Source organism: Anarrhichthys ocellatus, unplaced genomic scaffold, assembly GCF_004355925.1.
Source record: "Anarrhichthys ocellatus isolate YVR2014 unplaced genomic scaffold, GSC_Weel_1.0 scaffold9, whole genome shotgun sequence".
NCBI lineage: Eukaryota > Metazoa > Chordata > Actinopteri > Perciformes > Anarhichadidae > Anarrhichthys > Anarrhichthys ocellatus.
Genome location: NW_022280039.1, coordinates 8,099,439 through 8,113,277, shown reverse-complemented (window position 1 = coordinate 8,113,277; position 13,839 = coordinate 8,099,439). Strand labels below are relative to the sequence as shown.

Here is a 13,839-nt window from a genome sequence, read left to right as displayed (position 1 = left end):
GGTTAACAGCTAACTAGCTAGTTCAAGTCAGTCACGAGACTAACAGCGCTAGCGGTCAATGCTAACATGAAGTATGTTAATTAGTTAAGCTAAAAGACAGTAGTGACCATATAAGGGCAACATTGGCTTCAAGAGGTTCCTCCACAACAATTAAGATTTAATTTTTACACTAAAAGAAAATGTCCTTAAGATACTTAAAGTTACTATAAGGTTTGTTTATTGCTTTATTTCACAGAGGCAGCTAAAAAACATATTTGACATAAAATCATAAAAATAATCATGTTATATTGTTAGGTGCAAAATAATACAAATCCATAATCGTATTGATCTCAGCTTCCAACTGGCCTCACTAAATAATGGAAAATACTTCCTAAATGAAAATACACAAGTCTTAATTTCTATAAGAAGTGATGATTTTTTTGTATTTGATAAATAAAAGATAGATCATTAGAAAAAAAAAAAACGTATATAAAGTCGAAACTCAGGGGTAACAGAATATCCCATACAATATTTATTCATGTGTTTTTACAAGTACACTTTATGATCAATGACAAATAGAGATTCAACTAACTGAACAACATGTAAATATGAAACTATAGCTCTATATGCAGCGGGGTCTATAATATGTTTATATCTAAGTAAATAAGACTGCACACGGTTCTTGGTTAGGGACGCTTAACGTCATATTTTAAAATGTGTGGAATAACACACCAGGTATTGATGCTAAGATTAACATAAAGACTCATAAAGGTCATTCTTGCACTCAAAATAGTGGAACCATTTCAGTCATCTGTTGACTATTTTCGGAAGTAAGACATCAGAATTAGCTGTGCTGCTGCTTCTGCTTTTCATCTGCCCTTGAGGCTTCGCCCTCGCCACGTCCTTCTCTGCATCCCTTGAGAGCGTACTATCGTCTCTGTGCTGGTGAATCCCAAACCTCCTTCTGCAGGAGGGATTCTGACCTGGAAAAATACAAAACACAACATGAGATGAGCGGATGTGGTCAAAGGCTGCGTTTGAGAGACATTTAGATACACACCTGGTTGCACACACGTGTGCAGCACGTTGAGATAGCGCTGCTTCATCTGCTGCCTCATGTGCGCTGTACTGTACACGTTTGCTATACTGCAAAGGTAGCGTCTCTGTCCAGTTGTGAGGGCTGGATGCTGAGACGGAAACAAGACCTGATCTGATTATATGTGGCAGAATGACAGTAATCTTGTTACACCTGAGTAATATTACAATCACCTTAATTAGAACCATCTAAAAGCCTGTGACAGAAAAAAATACCAAAAAGAAAACTAACTTCAGCATATGTTTCAGTGTTATGCGGTTACCTGTAAGAAGGGTGCAGACATCATGGATTTGGGAATGAGTATTGTCTTCATGTGCTGGCCGCCTGCAGAAGCGTTCCCGTGTGTTCCTCTGCACATCTCTCTCACTTGCTGACTAGGTCGACTTTCGAAGCCTGCCGAAGGCAACATGCAGCAAAACAACGCCTTATCACAGATCTGTGGTGTTACTTAAGCAGCACATTTTATATTTTTAAAGCAAGTTTCTCGGTTGTGCATCCACATGAGCCCTTTGTTTCTGGGATGTGAATTTACAAAACAATTACCATTGAGCAACACAGCACATAACATTTTGAGGTTCGTATACTTCTTATACTGCTACTGCACTATTTCAGAGCCATTTCAGATACAGTTACTAGTTATTTTTCAGAATATTCTACCTACAAACTTTCTAGGCCTCTAAAATATGATTTGTTATAAACTACCCAACATGTACAACTGTATAAAGTAGTTCTATATGTACAACAATATAAAAAGGGGCCAATCTGCAAAACAATTACTTTTAAATTTGCTCATATTTCCTTTGTACTTGTATTGAAAGACCGCCAGAAATGACAAAAGCAGATGACTGAGACAGAGTGGTTTAGATGAGTCACCAACTTGACAGCAACCATCTACTATATATTTTAGATATAATTTGCATTCATATAATCTATTTTGTAATTCCATAATGAAAACAAAAGGTTTGTTGACGACAAGCATTTAAAGGGAGTATATATGACTCACCCTGTGGGCATCTCTGGTTAGACTCTGCAGACCTAAAAATAAATAAAATAAAGCAGTAAGAACATCCTCTGAATTCATCCATTCAAATCTAAAACTCACATTGTGGTCTTACCTCATTGAGATGTGACCACTTCCATTGTTTAACAGGTTTTCTTTTTTCAGCTGCTCAACAAATGTAACCCGCTTTCTCATCGTTACTTACAATCCCGATATTTCCCGTAGATAAGTCGGAGATGTTGCGAGCATCTTTTTATCAGCTCAGTACGTGTTGCAGCCAGAAGATCCTCCCGAGAGTGAAATGAAGCCAGCTCTGAAATCTGACACCATTCCCTGGGTTCCAATTACAGAGCAGGGGTCTAATATACTTGAACCCAGTGTGTTCTCATCTAAAATGTAAAACACAAACAAAGATACAGGACAATCTGTTTACACACTTTATTGAGCATCATGTCCAATATACATTGCATTGACACAAAATGAAAAAAAACAAAAAAAAAAAACTAATAATGGCGTTAGGGTGGATTACCTGGACACACCATTTTCAGAGCGTATTGCTTAATGACATTTCAAACGCACCGAATCTGTGCAAATACAGTGAACACCGGTCAGAGGAGGTCATGGTAGGTTAGAAAATTCTGACTTCAAAAGGTAATGTCAACAGCAGTTATGTGATCGTAAAGTCTACAGAAGTCTACTAACTGTACACATCACATTCACCCAGAATGTACTAACAAATGGTATCATATCTTGACATACCCAACTCCTTCAAACCTGATTGCATGCGCCAAAAGATGGTGAGCCATTTTTTTTCCCCAATGTCAGTCACAGACCATAATCATGTATAACATAATTCAGAATAGATGCCATAATGGCTCAACGGTCGGCAACACCATCGATGAAAGTGAACAAATTAAGCCGATGGTTTCCAGACTCCACCCGAACACGACTGTGTATATTCTTCAAAAAATAAAACCTAGATGCAGGGTTTGTGTTCATTTTTTTCCCCATCAGAACACTTATTTATACTCTCTGCTAAGTGGTGAGTTCACTTCAAGTCTATCAAGAATTCCAACCCAAATTCAGTGATTAAGTAAAAGGTGATAAATATTATCTAGGTATGAAACAATCACAACTCAAGACGTTGATAGAATTAAAGAGCTCGACAATCTACCCCGAAGTCCTGTGACTTACACACACCATCCTTCACCCACACGCTGATCGAAAGCCAAAATGTGCCGCAGCAAAAGTAAGAAAGCCTAAGTCTACCATGGAGCCCCTAAAATCAGCCTTGTTTATAGATTAAGAACTCAAACGACCATAATCCTCGTCAAATGTATGAACCTTTTAAATTGAGGTACGCTCAGATGCCAGTTAACCAGTACCCGCGTGGACTGTATTTGGTTGTCCGCGATTTATAATAACGTTGCGAAGAGACATCAGACTGCGTGATAGTTAATAGATATGGTCGTTGACCGGGAGGGCTCAGGAATATTAGAGGTTTGCTAATCGAAAGCCTAATTTAGTCGTCTAGTTTAATCCTGAGAAGTTGGCACAAACCTTCTGTTACCATTAGCTATGCTTGTGCAAGTCAACATATTATAAAACCACGACTCTTAAATCACCGAGTAAGCCATTCCATTTACATCGAGCAACAAGACATGACGGAGCTGTTTGAGGGGGATCATGCAGATTTGAGAGTGGTGGTTTTATACCTCTTAGACGTGCGCTAGCGCGAGAAGAAAATGCTAGCAGGAGGCCTTTTCTCAGGAAGACTGTACGGAATAACACTCTAAGGTTCTCAAGCGGTCCCTCGAAACAACAAGCAGACTGTGAGGACGTGAAGCCCACTAAAGGCAGCAGTGATTCAATGACAGTGTTGACAATAATCACATCTATGGACAGAGAGTTGTTTGGGCTGACATTAATCTGGTGCTAAGTATTCAGCAGGGAGGACGAGTGATGACCTAATGGTGACAGGTGTTTTGTTTTACACAATCTTGACTCACTAAATTGCATAAGAAACCTGGTATAAAGTAGAAACTGTTCAGCAGCAGATAAAAAAGCAAGTTAATTTACAGTAGTGACATATCTTACATCATTAATTTTTTTTCAAAATAAATAAAATTAAATATACAACTCCAGGTAGGAAACGGGGCTAATTTCGCTGGTAGGGTTCTCAAATTGGCTCATCTTGTGGAAAACGACAACCGTTCACAGAAACGTGGTTGAAGCTCAACCGATTCCTTTGACTGGCAAAACAAGGGGTGCAAAAGCCTTTTGTTGAAATTTTCCCTCTGAAGGCATTTCCTTTAACTGCAAAAGAAAAAAAGAACATCAGAATTACTTCTAGTACAAGGTGTCACAAATGACTCTTACTCAGCTGAAACTCAATTTACTTACCCTGGAATTTACAACGGACGCCTAATCAAAAGCCATCTCTTGACTTTTTCTTACACAGCGAGCCACCTTCCTCTTGAATTCACCGTTCGGGTCCTCCCTCCACTCTTTCTGTGGGAGCAACAGTAGATTTTCTTTCAGCAACACACATCCTCAATCTATTTGTAGTTGCCATGATAACAATAAGGAAAAGAGAGGTTTATTTTAGTGTCAGGGGGGGACGGGCATGACTAGTGTAACTCACCGCCGCATCCACATTAGCTGGTGAGTCGCTGTTGGGGTCCGCCAGCATGGAGATAACACTAATCATGATTGTCTCTACCGTGTGGATCGGAAGCCAGCGCTCCTCGGGCTTCTCATAACCAAACTTATCTTCTCCTGGCTCGTGCAGAATTGAGATGCAAACGTCTCCGTTCTTTGCCACTGTGAAGAACGGGAGCACGGATTTAATTGCAGCGAAAAACGATGTGACGACAGCCTTCATTAAAATTAAACTCAAAGCTTGAATCACAAAAATCTTTAAAATGATCCAATGAAAACATCAGAGAATCTGCCGAACATGTTTACCGTTTGGGTGCCAGATTTCAGTGATGAACTTCATCTTTGGAGGCCGTAGAGGATAATCATAGGGAAACGTTAGGTAGGCTTTGAAAAACCCTCCCTCACTGCAATACAAAGAACAGAGCGTGAACAGATGAGAAATTATGGATTTAAAAAAGTAATTTATAGATTTCTCAACCACAGACATGATTGTCCAAATATGTTGTCACTTACAAAAGGGTGTCTTGTGGACCAATGATCACAACTTCCCATTTATAGATGTCATCATCATCTATCAGACCAGCTGAAAAGCCCTCTACGGGGTTCTTGTTGAGCTCTGGAAAAAAAAGAGGCAGACGGTCTTTTTAATACAACGAACAAATAGATAATCATTTAATAAGACAATTGGTACAATTTGACAAATTAGCACACACAATATTACATAACAACCTCTTTATAAGAGTGTTAAACGTATTGTAACAGTAATCAAGAATTTGGTGAATATCAGAACAAAGCTTTGGAACCAAAACTCTTTACATGGCAAAGTGAAACACAAATGCCTGATATTTGACTCATAATGCAATAAAAACAACCGAAGTAAGATTAATATTCTTTTCACCACAGAACTGGGACATGAATTGATTTTGTAATAACCCTCAACACCACAAGAACCGGTACACAGTGAACACCTTTAGAGAACAATGACGATGCGGAACAGCCGTAATGAATGTGCGTTGACAATGACGAGCCTCCTCTGATGGAAGGAACAAATACATCTACGCTGAGCTGCAGGTTTGGTTTATTCCCTTTTGTTAACTGTGAAGCAGCTGCAGGAGAGGTTGAGTTTGTATTGATGATACAAAGTAGGTTAGCAGCTGCTGATCAGAGTGAATACGTAGTAAGTGCTGTATTAACCCCTTTAATTAACACCATTACTTTCTGAGCACTGATGGTGATTCATTTGTTTAAAACATCCCTCTATTAAGACTTTGATTTAATCTGTATAGGAGATATTTAGGTTTCCAGAGTTTGGCATCGTATCAGAATATTTAGTGAAGTAATAGAAACGTTACTTTTCGTGTCTCTCCATTTAAGAGTGGAGAGAATAAGTCGCAGTCTCACACCATTGCAAGTTGATTCAATAAGTCAACAGTTTGGGCTAATGTTCGCTGAATCAAATCGTGGTTTCCAAAAATAATTATCCCCGTTGAAGTGAATCACCGACTTGAAGAAGTGAATTGAGTCAACCACCGTAAAGTCAGTGATTCACAACCGCACACGCAGAGAAACCAAAGTAAATCAGTCATGGCTGGGATGATAAATCAGTGGATGCGGTGCTGGATGGATGGATGCTGTTATTCAGGGCCACAGACTGTACACCCTGACTCTACAGTACGTTATCACAGTAGTTCCAACTATATAAAAGTAGGTGACTTTGGCCATGTACAACTGGGAAAATAATATAAATTTTATGACTGTGGCTCACTGGGTAGAGAAGGTCGTCCGGTAACCGCAAGGTTTGATCCTTGGCTGCTACGTGTCCTGTGTCGAAGTGTCCCTGAGCAAGACACTGAACCCCTAACTGCTAATAGTCTGGGATGTTGACCCTCATAAAATTGTTAAGCTTAAATATATATATTTATAATATTGAATGCTGTATTACAGTTTTATGACCTTATTTGATTTTTGCAGTTGGGCAAAATTAATTTTGACATTTGTATCTGTGTGTGTGTATACACACACACAGATACACACACACACACACACACACACACACACACACACACACACACACACACACACACTGTCAGGTCAGCTGCACCTGTACATAAGAGGTATTAGTATCTCAGTGTTGAAGTCCTTGTATCTGGCATTAACGAGGAAAGAACAGCCAGTATTAATATTGATATTTTCCCAATGAACCCAACAGGAGAACTCATTACTGAGGGCTGTAACACTGAGATGCGTGTCCTCACTAAAGGAGCCAGATTTGACATCAGAAACGTTAGATATTGATCTAATAGAGGTCGGTGGCCAGTTTGTAATTCTAATCTAAATAGCAGCATATGAGTCTTTAAAAGGCTGAGAATACACACAGCTATCATTAGCAATACGAAAGTCATCAGAGCAGATTAGTCCCTGGATTGATTATTCCTTTGTTCCGTCCGCTAACTAATGCCCAAGTTGCTAGCCCGTTAGCAAGGTTGCCGTTAAGTGTTGGTGTTATTGAGCCACGTAAACGTGTAAATATGCATCTTTATTTCCCCCACCAGAGATCAGCTAATCAAGGTAGCTTAGCCGCACACTGAACTGCAGTGATAAAAGGAGCCCATTGTGTTGCTTGGGTTAGCTTTCCTCAGCTCACTCCTATGCCGTAAACATAGCTTTGCGTAGCTAACGTTAGCTGCTATGTAGGTAGCTTCTATAGCGGCTGTATGTGTTTACAGTGTTTTATATTCATATTACCTGCCAGTTGTTTTCGAAGAAGTAATGCTGATTGTTCGGTCATGGTACGCAGACGTAAATGGAAATCACTTTGTGTCGACAAATACTTTCCCCCAAAATATAGAGCTAAAGCCGAAATCGAGGTGAGATCTTGCGCTGCCTGCTGCTGATTTCCCTCTGTGTTTTGACACAAGGTTCAGCTGCTGGCTTTAGCTGTGCGCATGCGCGTCTACACTTTGCCGGTGTGTGTGTGTGCGTGTGTTCAAGGCAACCTATCTGCATCATAAAAATACTGTCCTATAAGTCTCAGCTAGAACGTCACCTGAAATCAATGCTTTGTTGTCTTTTGAGAAATCCAGAACAATTGGTGTGTATGATGACGATACTGACTTGCCGATTAATTTGTTGTTGTTTACTACGTGGACTTTTATTGTGGTTATTGTTATTTGGTTTGTAAAAATGTCTGGCCTAGAATGTGTTTTAGTTTGGGCCTCTACCTGTCTTATTATCTCATACATGCAGAGGTGAGAAGAACTAATCTTTTTGTTTGAGTTTGTAAAATCAGAATCAGAATCAGAATCAGCTTTATTGGCTGGAATTTGGCATGGAATTTGTCTCCGGTTTCCACTCCGCTCTCAATGTACATACACAAATTTACAATAAACAAGAAAAAATATATATAAAGAATGGTATTAGTATTGCATTGTTATTGATTTGGCAAGTTTATTGATGATACTTATTTTTGCTGATACCTGTTAAAGCAATCCTTGATTGATTTGTGGTATAAAAACAGAGAAACATTATGGTTTTATTACGAACTGTAGCACAATATAAAGGAATACTACTAACAATATGCATTTTGCCATTGTAAATGTACCACTCCAAATGGTATTATACCTTTGCACATCATTTATTTTAGAATATTCTTTTAGATCAAAATACTTACACTTGACTGTTATTTACGGCTGTTAAATTTGTAGCTTTGCATGAATTTACTGAATAGAAATATATTGCTGCAGCAAATACACAAGCTGCGTTCACAACTATCGGAGATATGTCTGCATCACCAACCCGACTTAATGAGGAGATTTAATACAAAAAAACTACAATAATCTGTAAAATGTTGATTTCCACTCTACACGTTTTCACTTATTTTTTCTAAAAAATAAAATAATACAAATAAAACTGCTTTTGCTCGCTAAAGACGCAATATATGATATTTACTAGTGTAGTTGTTGAAAACACGAGTTTGTGAAGAGTCCCTAAAGGCAGCATTATGCGGAAGGAAGGTTGATCGGCGCCATATTTAATACGTCACAAGCTAGCTAGCATTAGCTGTTTACAAGTCCAAACTTTTAACTTGAGACGGAAACCTAAAGCCAGGCCTCAACATAATCGTAAAATGAATGTAATAGATCATGTACGGGACATGGCCGCCGCTGGCCTTCACTCTAATGTCCGGATATTGAGCAGTTTGTTGCTGACGATGAGTAATAACAACCCGTAAGTAATGTCCGAGCGGGGTGCGTCTATTTCCTGGAGAGTGCCCTTTTCTACATCATCGTATTGTGTTTTGTCAGCCCGAAAGCTAACTAGCCAACAACAGGAAACATCATTGATCGTAGCCGTAAAGCAGCATCAGATACCCGCAAGATACGCACACCACGTAACCACGTCAATACGACTACAATTTTTATTATTTTCCAAGAAATAGTCATATGAAGAGTCTCCTACAGTTAATTGTGCCTGCAGCTATTAGCCGTTAGCTTGTGAGTTCAGCCGATCAGCGAGTTGTCAAGAGGAGGACTTGTCACATATATTGTTGATAACATGCATATTTCCCCTTCACTGTGTTGAAAATATAGTGATTGATTTAAATACAGTGGCTATGTAATTTTAAAGTTATAGTAGCGTCACAGGGTTGTTGTTTTTTTCAAATTTGAGAATATTTGTCATCAGTTTGGTTTTATAACTTTTTATCAACTTGATTTTCTACAAATTTACTTATATTTCGTCTCTGTATTGTTGAGCATTTAATGAGACATTTTGTGTCTTTGTGCTATTAGCATTTCATCTAACACATTGTGTTATGTGTGCAAAAGAGACATGTTTTCTATGGTGCGTCCATTACTCGTTATAATTACTTAAATATTTTTTATATCTCTTTGATTCCAGAGAGCTTTTCTCACCGGCCCAGAAGTACCAGTTGTTGGTTTACCACGCCGATGCCATCTTCCATGATAAGGAGTACCGTAATGCTGCCTGCAAGTACAGCATGGCACTGCAACAGAAGAAGGTACTCAGCAAAACATCTAAAGTTCGTACTTCTGCTGGTGGAGCTGCATCTAACTTACAGGCACAGGTGTGTTCCATAACACTTCAAGTTTTGTCTGATGCTGTAACACAACTCGGTGTGTCCGACCAGATTTATTACAGACTGCACCATTATAGTGTCATACAATATTGTGCACCACTGACTTGGTGAATTGGCATGAATGGAAATAGAAAAAAATGACATTTATACATAATGTTGTCTTTCAGAGTTTGCCCTCAGAAATTGAGGTTAAGTACAAGATCGCTGAATGCTACACCATCTTGAAGCTGGACAAAGATGCCATTGCCGTGCTCGATGGGATCCCCTCCAGACAGAGGACTCCAAAGGTAGGCTGCTGGTCTCATAGTTATTGTAATAAGCTGTTTCCTACATGCTTTATGTTCCTTTTTTAATTACACAGGCCTTATATCTGTTAACTCAGAGGTGCTGCACTATTCATCAAGGCCTTCCACTGTGTGTGTGATTGCTCACACAGCATGTGAATGTGCAGCGTTTAGCCACATCCTCATCTCAAGTGAGACCTCGGTCTACGTTGTGTACACAATGTATCGGTATAATATACTAATGAAGAGATGAATATAGATTAGGATGTTATGAAGAAGTAATCTTTTAGTATTCAAACGTTCACAACTGGAGTAACGCTGTAAAAGTAATAAACTTTACAGTTGGTTCTATATTAGTAAATTCTGCTTTTAGGGCAAAACTGTTCTAGTTTAGGTTTCAGAAATAAAAGGATAATAATCCGAGAAATTGTCATGACCACAATGTGAAGCACAACAATTGATTATGATGGATGTTGCTGTTGTTTCTCGTCTCAGATCAACATGATGCTGGCTAACCTGTACAGGAAAGCCGGTCAGGAGCGTTCTGCAGTGACGAGCTACAAAGAGGTCCTCAGACAGTGTCCCGTCGCCCTGGATGCAATCATTGGTAGGCACGATCGCAGAGACACCTTCAGCCAAATGTTAACCTGCTGAGACTCTCCTGCTCAAGTCTGTCTGCACTCTTCACACATGTAGCTCTTATATGCGTACACACACACACACACACACAATATCTCAGCTTGGACTTAATGAATCACTTGCTCCTGCTGCTCTTTGAATAATCTTTTCTACTTTATTTTTCCCTCATAGGTCTTCTCTCTTTATCAGTGAAAGGAGCTGAAGTGGCGTCCATGACTATGGATGTGATCCAGAGTATCCCCAACCTGGACTGGCTCTCTGTGTGGATCAAAGCGTATGCCTTCATACATGCGGGGGACAATCAAAGAGCCATCAACACTATTTGGTGAGCAGAGCAGTAATGTTTTGTAGAGAGTGACTGAATCTTACTGTTCCTGTTTTTTGTATTGTGACAGACTTGTTTTATTTGATGCGTCTCCCTCGTCTCGTCTCAGCTCTCTGGAGAAGAAGTCTCTGTTGCGGGACAACGTGGATCTCCTGGTGAGCCTGGCAGATGTCTACTTCAGGGCAGGGGACACCAAGAACGCCATCCTCAAATTTGAACAAGCCCAGATGCTAGACCCATACCTCATCAAAGGTGTGCTGCAGGTTTTATTTATTTAGTGATTGACCTAGCAAACTGTCCCAAACTGCTCAAATGTTTATTTCAGTAAACGCCTACTTTATCTTCACAGTTATTATCTGTAATATAAAGCTCGGGACGCTTGCACCAGCTAAACCCTAAACAAGACATGAGACTTGTTGCTGTCTTGTTAAAAAGTCAGTTATGTTGTTTGCACTTGCAGGAATGGATGTTTATGGCTACCTGATGGCCCGCGAAGGACACTTGGAGGATGTTGAAGTCCTGGGAGGAAGGTTATTTAATATCTCAGACCAGCACGCAGAACCCTGGGTGATCTCTGGGTGAGTCTCTTAAGTAGTAACGGTCACTCTCTTTCTTTCATTCTGCTTCATGAAATATCATTGTCGTAGTTTTTGCATTCCTTTTGAATCTGTCTCTGTTGTTCAGTTGTCACAGCTTTTATAGCAAGCGTTACTCCAGAGCCCTGTACCTGGGAGCGAAGGCTATCCAGCTGAACAGCAACAGCGTGCAGGCTCTCCTCCTGAAGGGGGCGGCGCTGAGAAACATGGGTCGCGTTCAAGAAGCCATCATCCACTTCAGGGAGGCCATGCGCTTGGCTCCCTGCAGACTCGACTGCTATGAAGGCATGTTTGTACGGTCTCTATGTTCTTCCCAGATTACATTTCTGTTCCCCTGGCATTGACCTTTTTAACCATCAGTAACTGTCCATTCACAGGTCTGATCGACTGTTACCTGGCATCCAATGGGATCCGAGAGGCTATGGGGATGGCCAATAACATCTATAAGACTCTGGGGGCCAACGCACAAACTCTGACCATCCTCGCCACGGTGTGCCTGGAAGACCCGGTGACTCAGGAGAAAGCCAAAACCCTGCTGGACAAAGCTCTGGCCCAGAGACCCGACTACACCAAGGCTGTGGTCAAGAAGGCCGAACTGCTCAGTACATAAAACAGTTTCTACTATATGTTTGCTTTTCACATGAACATGTCCTCGTAAGTAGTTTGTGTAGAAATGACGGTGTCCTGTTTTGTTGTGAAGGTCGGGAACAGAAATATGAAGAAGGGATCGCTCTCCTCAGGAACGCCCTGGCCAATCAGAGCGATTGTGTCCTGCACAGAATGCTGGGAGATTTCCTAGTGGCCGTCAACGATTACCAAGAAGCCATGGATCAGTACAGCATAGCGCTAAGGTAACCACAGGTTGCTACTTCTAATCTCGGAGAATAAGTTGCCAATCCAAGCACAATTCAAGGATTTCTTTTGTGCGGTTTACATCTTTTTTTTCTTTCTTTCCATAGCCTGGATCCCAATGACCAGAAGTCTTTAGAAGGCATGCAGAAGATGGAGAAGGAGGAGAGTCCTACCGATGCCACGGTGGAGCTGGACGGTGACGACATGGAGGGCAGCGGAGAGGACGGGGATCTGGAGGGCAGCGATAGCGAAGCAGCCCAGTGGGCTGATCAGGAACAGTGGTTTGGGATGCAGTGACCTCGGCCACCGGAGGACACACAGTCCCCCCCACACACACACACACACACACACACACACACACACACACACACACTGCAGTCCGCCGGAAGCTTTTGGCCATCGAAGGTCGTCAAACAGCACAACGTGGCCACTGATGTTATTTTTTTCCCCAACATTCTGACAACCTTATTAATCACTTCACCCTAAAGCTATGTGAGCCTCGTTAGCTCGTCCATACGGATACCGATTCAGCCTTACAGCAGCAGACATTGGACCCCAGAGAACATGGAGATTTGCTGTTCAACACCTTGATTTCTCAATATTTGTAAAATATGAAGTCCTATCGCTGACTCTACTTCAACCTATTTCTTCAGCACTTCTTTGCTGGCAGTGTGAATAAATGCATCACTGTCCCAAATAGTGCAAATTACAACTTCAAGTTAAATATACTCATTAAAAAGTATCGGTGTCTTAAAAAAAAGACCTGCATTGGATTTGGGGTTGAGTTCAGTATACTGGAGGACTGTTTCCGGGTAGTACTGGGAGATTTAGACGGAAGTAATTGTCAGAGTGAATTGGTGTGATGGGGGATTTTGGCTGGAGTTATCCTTCACATGTCTTACAGGAGAGACTGGCAACGATTTTTTTTTTAATTAAGTGTTTAGTTTGAGCCTAACGGACACTTGTTTGCTGCAGATCACACTGAAGGTTGTCAGTTTGCCACAACTTTACGTCTGACGGGCAAACAGGAGGTCTGTGATAAAAAGTGACTATGTATCATATTTCCTGCTGCTCTTTAAAATATATAATCTACATTTGAATTTTGTCACAAGAATGCATCATGTAATGTACAGGCTTTATTATTTTCGTGTGTGTCGTCTGAGTCTGCCTTTGTGTCAAAAAACAAATAACCCTACAACTGACTCGTGTTTCTTAACTACTTCAAGATAAATGTCTATAGTATTTTGTACATATTTTTAAAGTGTATAATAAAATAATGAAACACTCACTTGGCCTGAATGGAGTAGTA

The 13,839-nt window shown here is 40.5% G+C and overlaps 2 protein-coding genes across 5 annotated transcripts; one reads left to right on the top strand and one right to left on the bottom strand.

Moving 5' to 3' along the window:
- Positions 1 to 481: 481 nt before the first annotated feature.
- LOC116384796 (ubiquitin-conjugating enzyme E2 G1-like) lies at positions 482 to 7,713 on the bottom strand. 4 transcript variants are annotated; one of them, XM_031849750.1, is made up of 7 exons: positions 7,482 to 7,713; positions 5,250 to 5,352; positions 5,043 to 5,140; positions 4,720 to 4,898; positions 4,479 to 4,586; positions 1,338 to 4,391; positions 522 to 1,166 (listed from the first exon to the last, which is right to left on the bottom strand). In XM_031849750.1, exons 1-5 carry the CDS (start codon positions 7,522 to 7,524, stop codon positions 4,500 to 4,502), a joined length of 510 nt encoding a protein of 169 aa, XP_031705610.1. In that variant the 5' UTR covers positions 7,525 to 7,713; the 3' UTR covers positions 522 to 1,166; positions 1,338 to 4,391; positions 4,479 to 4,499. The 4 variants fall into 4 exon arrangements, with proteins under 4 accessions (XP_031705607.1, XP_031705606.1, XP_031705610.1 ...); XM_031849748.1 differs by lacking the exon at positions 522 to 1,166 and having other exon boundaries at positions 1,424 to 1,468; positions 2,079 to 4,391; XM_031849747.1 differs by lacking the exons at positions 4,479 to 4,586; positions 4,720 to 4,898; positions 5,043 to 5,140; positions 5,250 to 5,352; positions 7,482 to 7,713 and having other exon boundaries at positions 482 to 962; positions 1,040 to 1,166; positions 1,338 to 1,468; positions 2,079 to 4,386.
- Positions 7,714 to 8,754: 1,041 nt separating this feature from the next.
- On the top strand, positions 8,755 to 13,818 carry anapc7 (anaphase promoting complex subunit 7). The gene is made up of 11 exons (XM_031849742.1): positions 8,755 to 8,963; positions 9,636 to 9,822; positions 10,002 to 10,121; positions 10,614 to 10,725; positions 10,929 to 11,082; positions 11,192 to 11,334; positions 11,543 to 11,660; positions 11,767 to 11,963; positions 12,056 to 12,280; positions 12,379 to 12,529; positions 12,638 to 13,818. The coding sequence occupies exons 1-11, from the start codon at positions 8,863 to 8,865 to the stop codon at positions 12,825 to 12,827; spliced, it is 1,698 nt and encodes a 565-aa protein (XP_031705602.1). The 5' UTR covers positions 8,755 to 8,862; the 3' UTR covers positions 12,828 to 13,818.
- The last annotated feature ends 21 nt before the right edge of the window (positions 13,819 to 13,839 follow it).

What these genes read in the sequence shown, in the direction of transcription:
- LOC116384796 (XM_031849746.1), bottom strand. Translation starts at nt 2,324, where the DNA reads ATGCTCGCAACATCTCCGACTTATCTACGGGAAATATCGGGATT. An exon ending in TAACCAGAGATGCCCACAGG is followed by an intron (nt 1,469 to 2,078) that starts GTGAGTCATATA and finishes TGCCTTCGGCAG; the next exon opens with GCTTCGAAAGTCGACCTAGT. An exon ending in TGTCTGCACCCTTCTTACAG is followed by an intron (nt 1,167 to 1,337) that starts GTAACCGCATAA and finishes TTTCCGTCTCAG; the next exon opens with CATCCAGCCCTCACAACTGG.
- anapc7 (XM_031849742.1), top strand. Translation starts at nt 8,863, where the DNA reads ATGAATGTAATAGATCATGTACGGGACATGGCCGCCGCTGGCCTTCAC. An exon ending in CAGACTCGACTGCTATGAAG is followed by an intron (nt 11,964 to 12,055) that starts GCATGTTTGTAC and finishes GTCCATTCACAG; the next exon opens with GTCTGATCGACTGTTACCTG. An exon ending in CAAGAAGGCCGAACTGCTCA is followed by an intron (nt 12,281 to 12,378) that starts GTACATAAAACA and finishes TTTGTTGTGAAG; the next exon opens with GTCGGGAACAGAAATATGAA.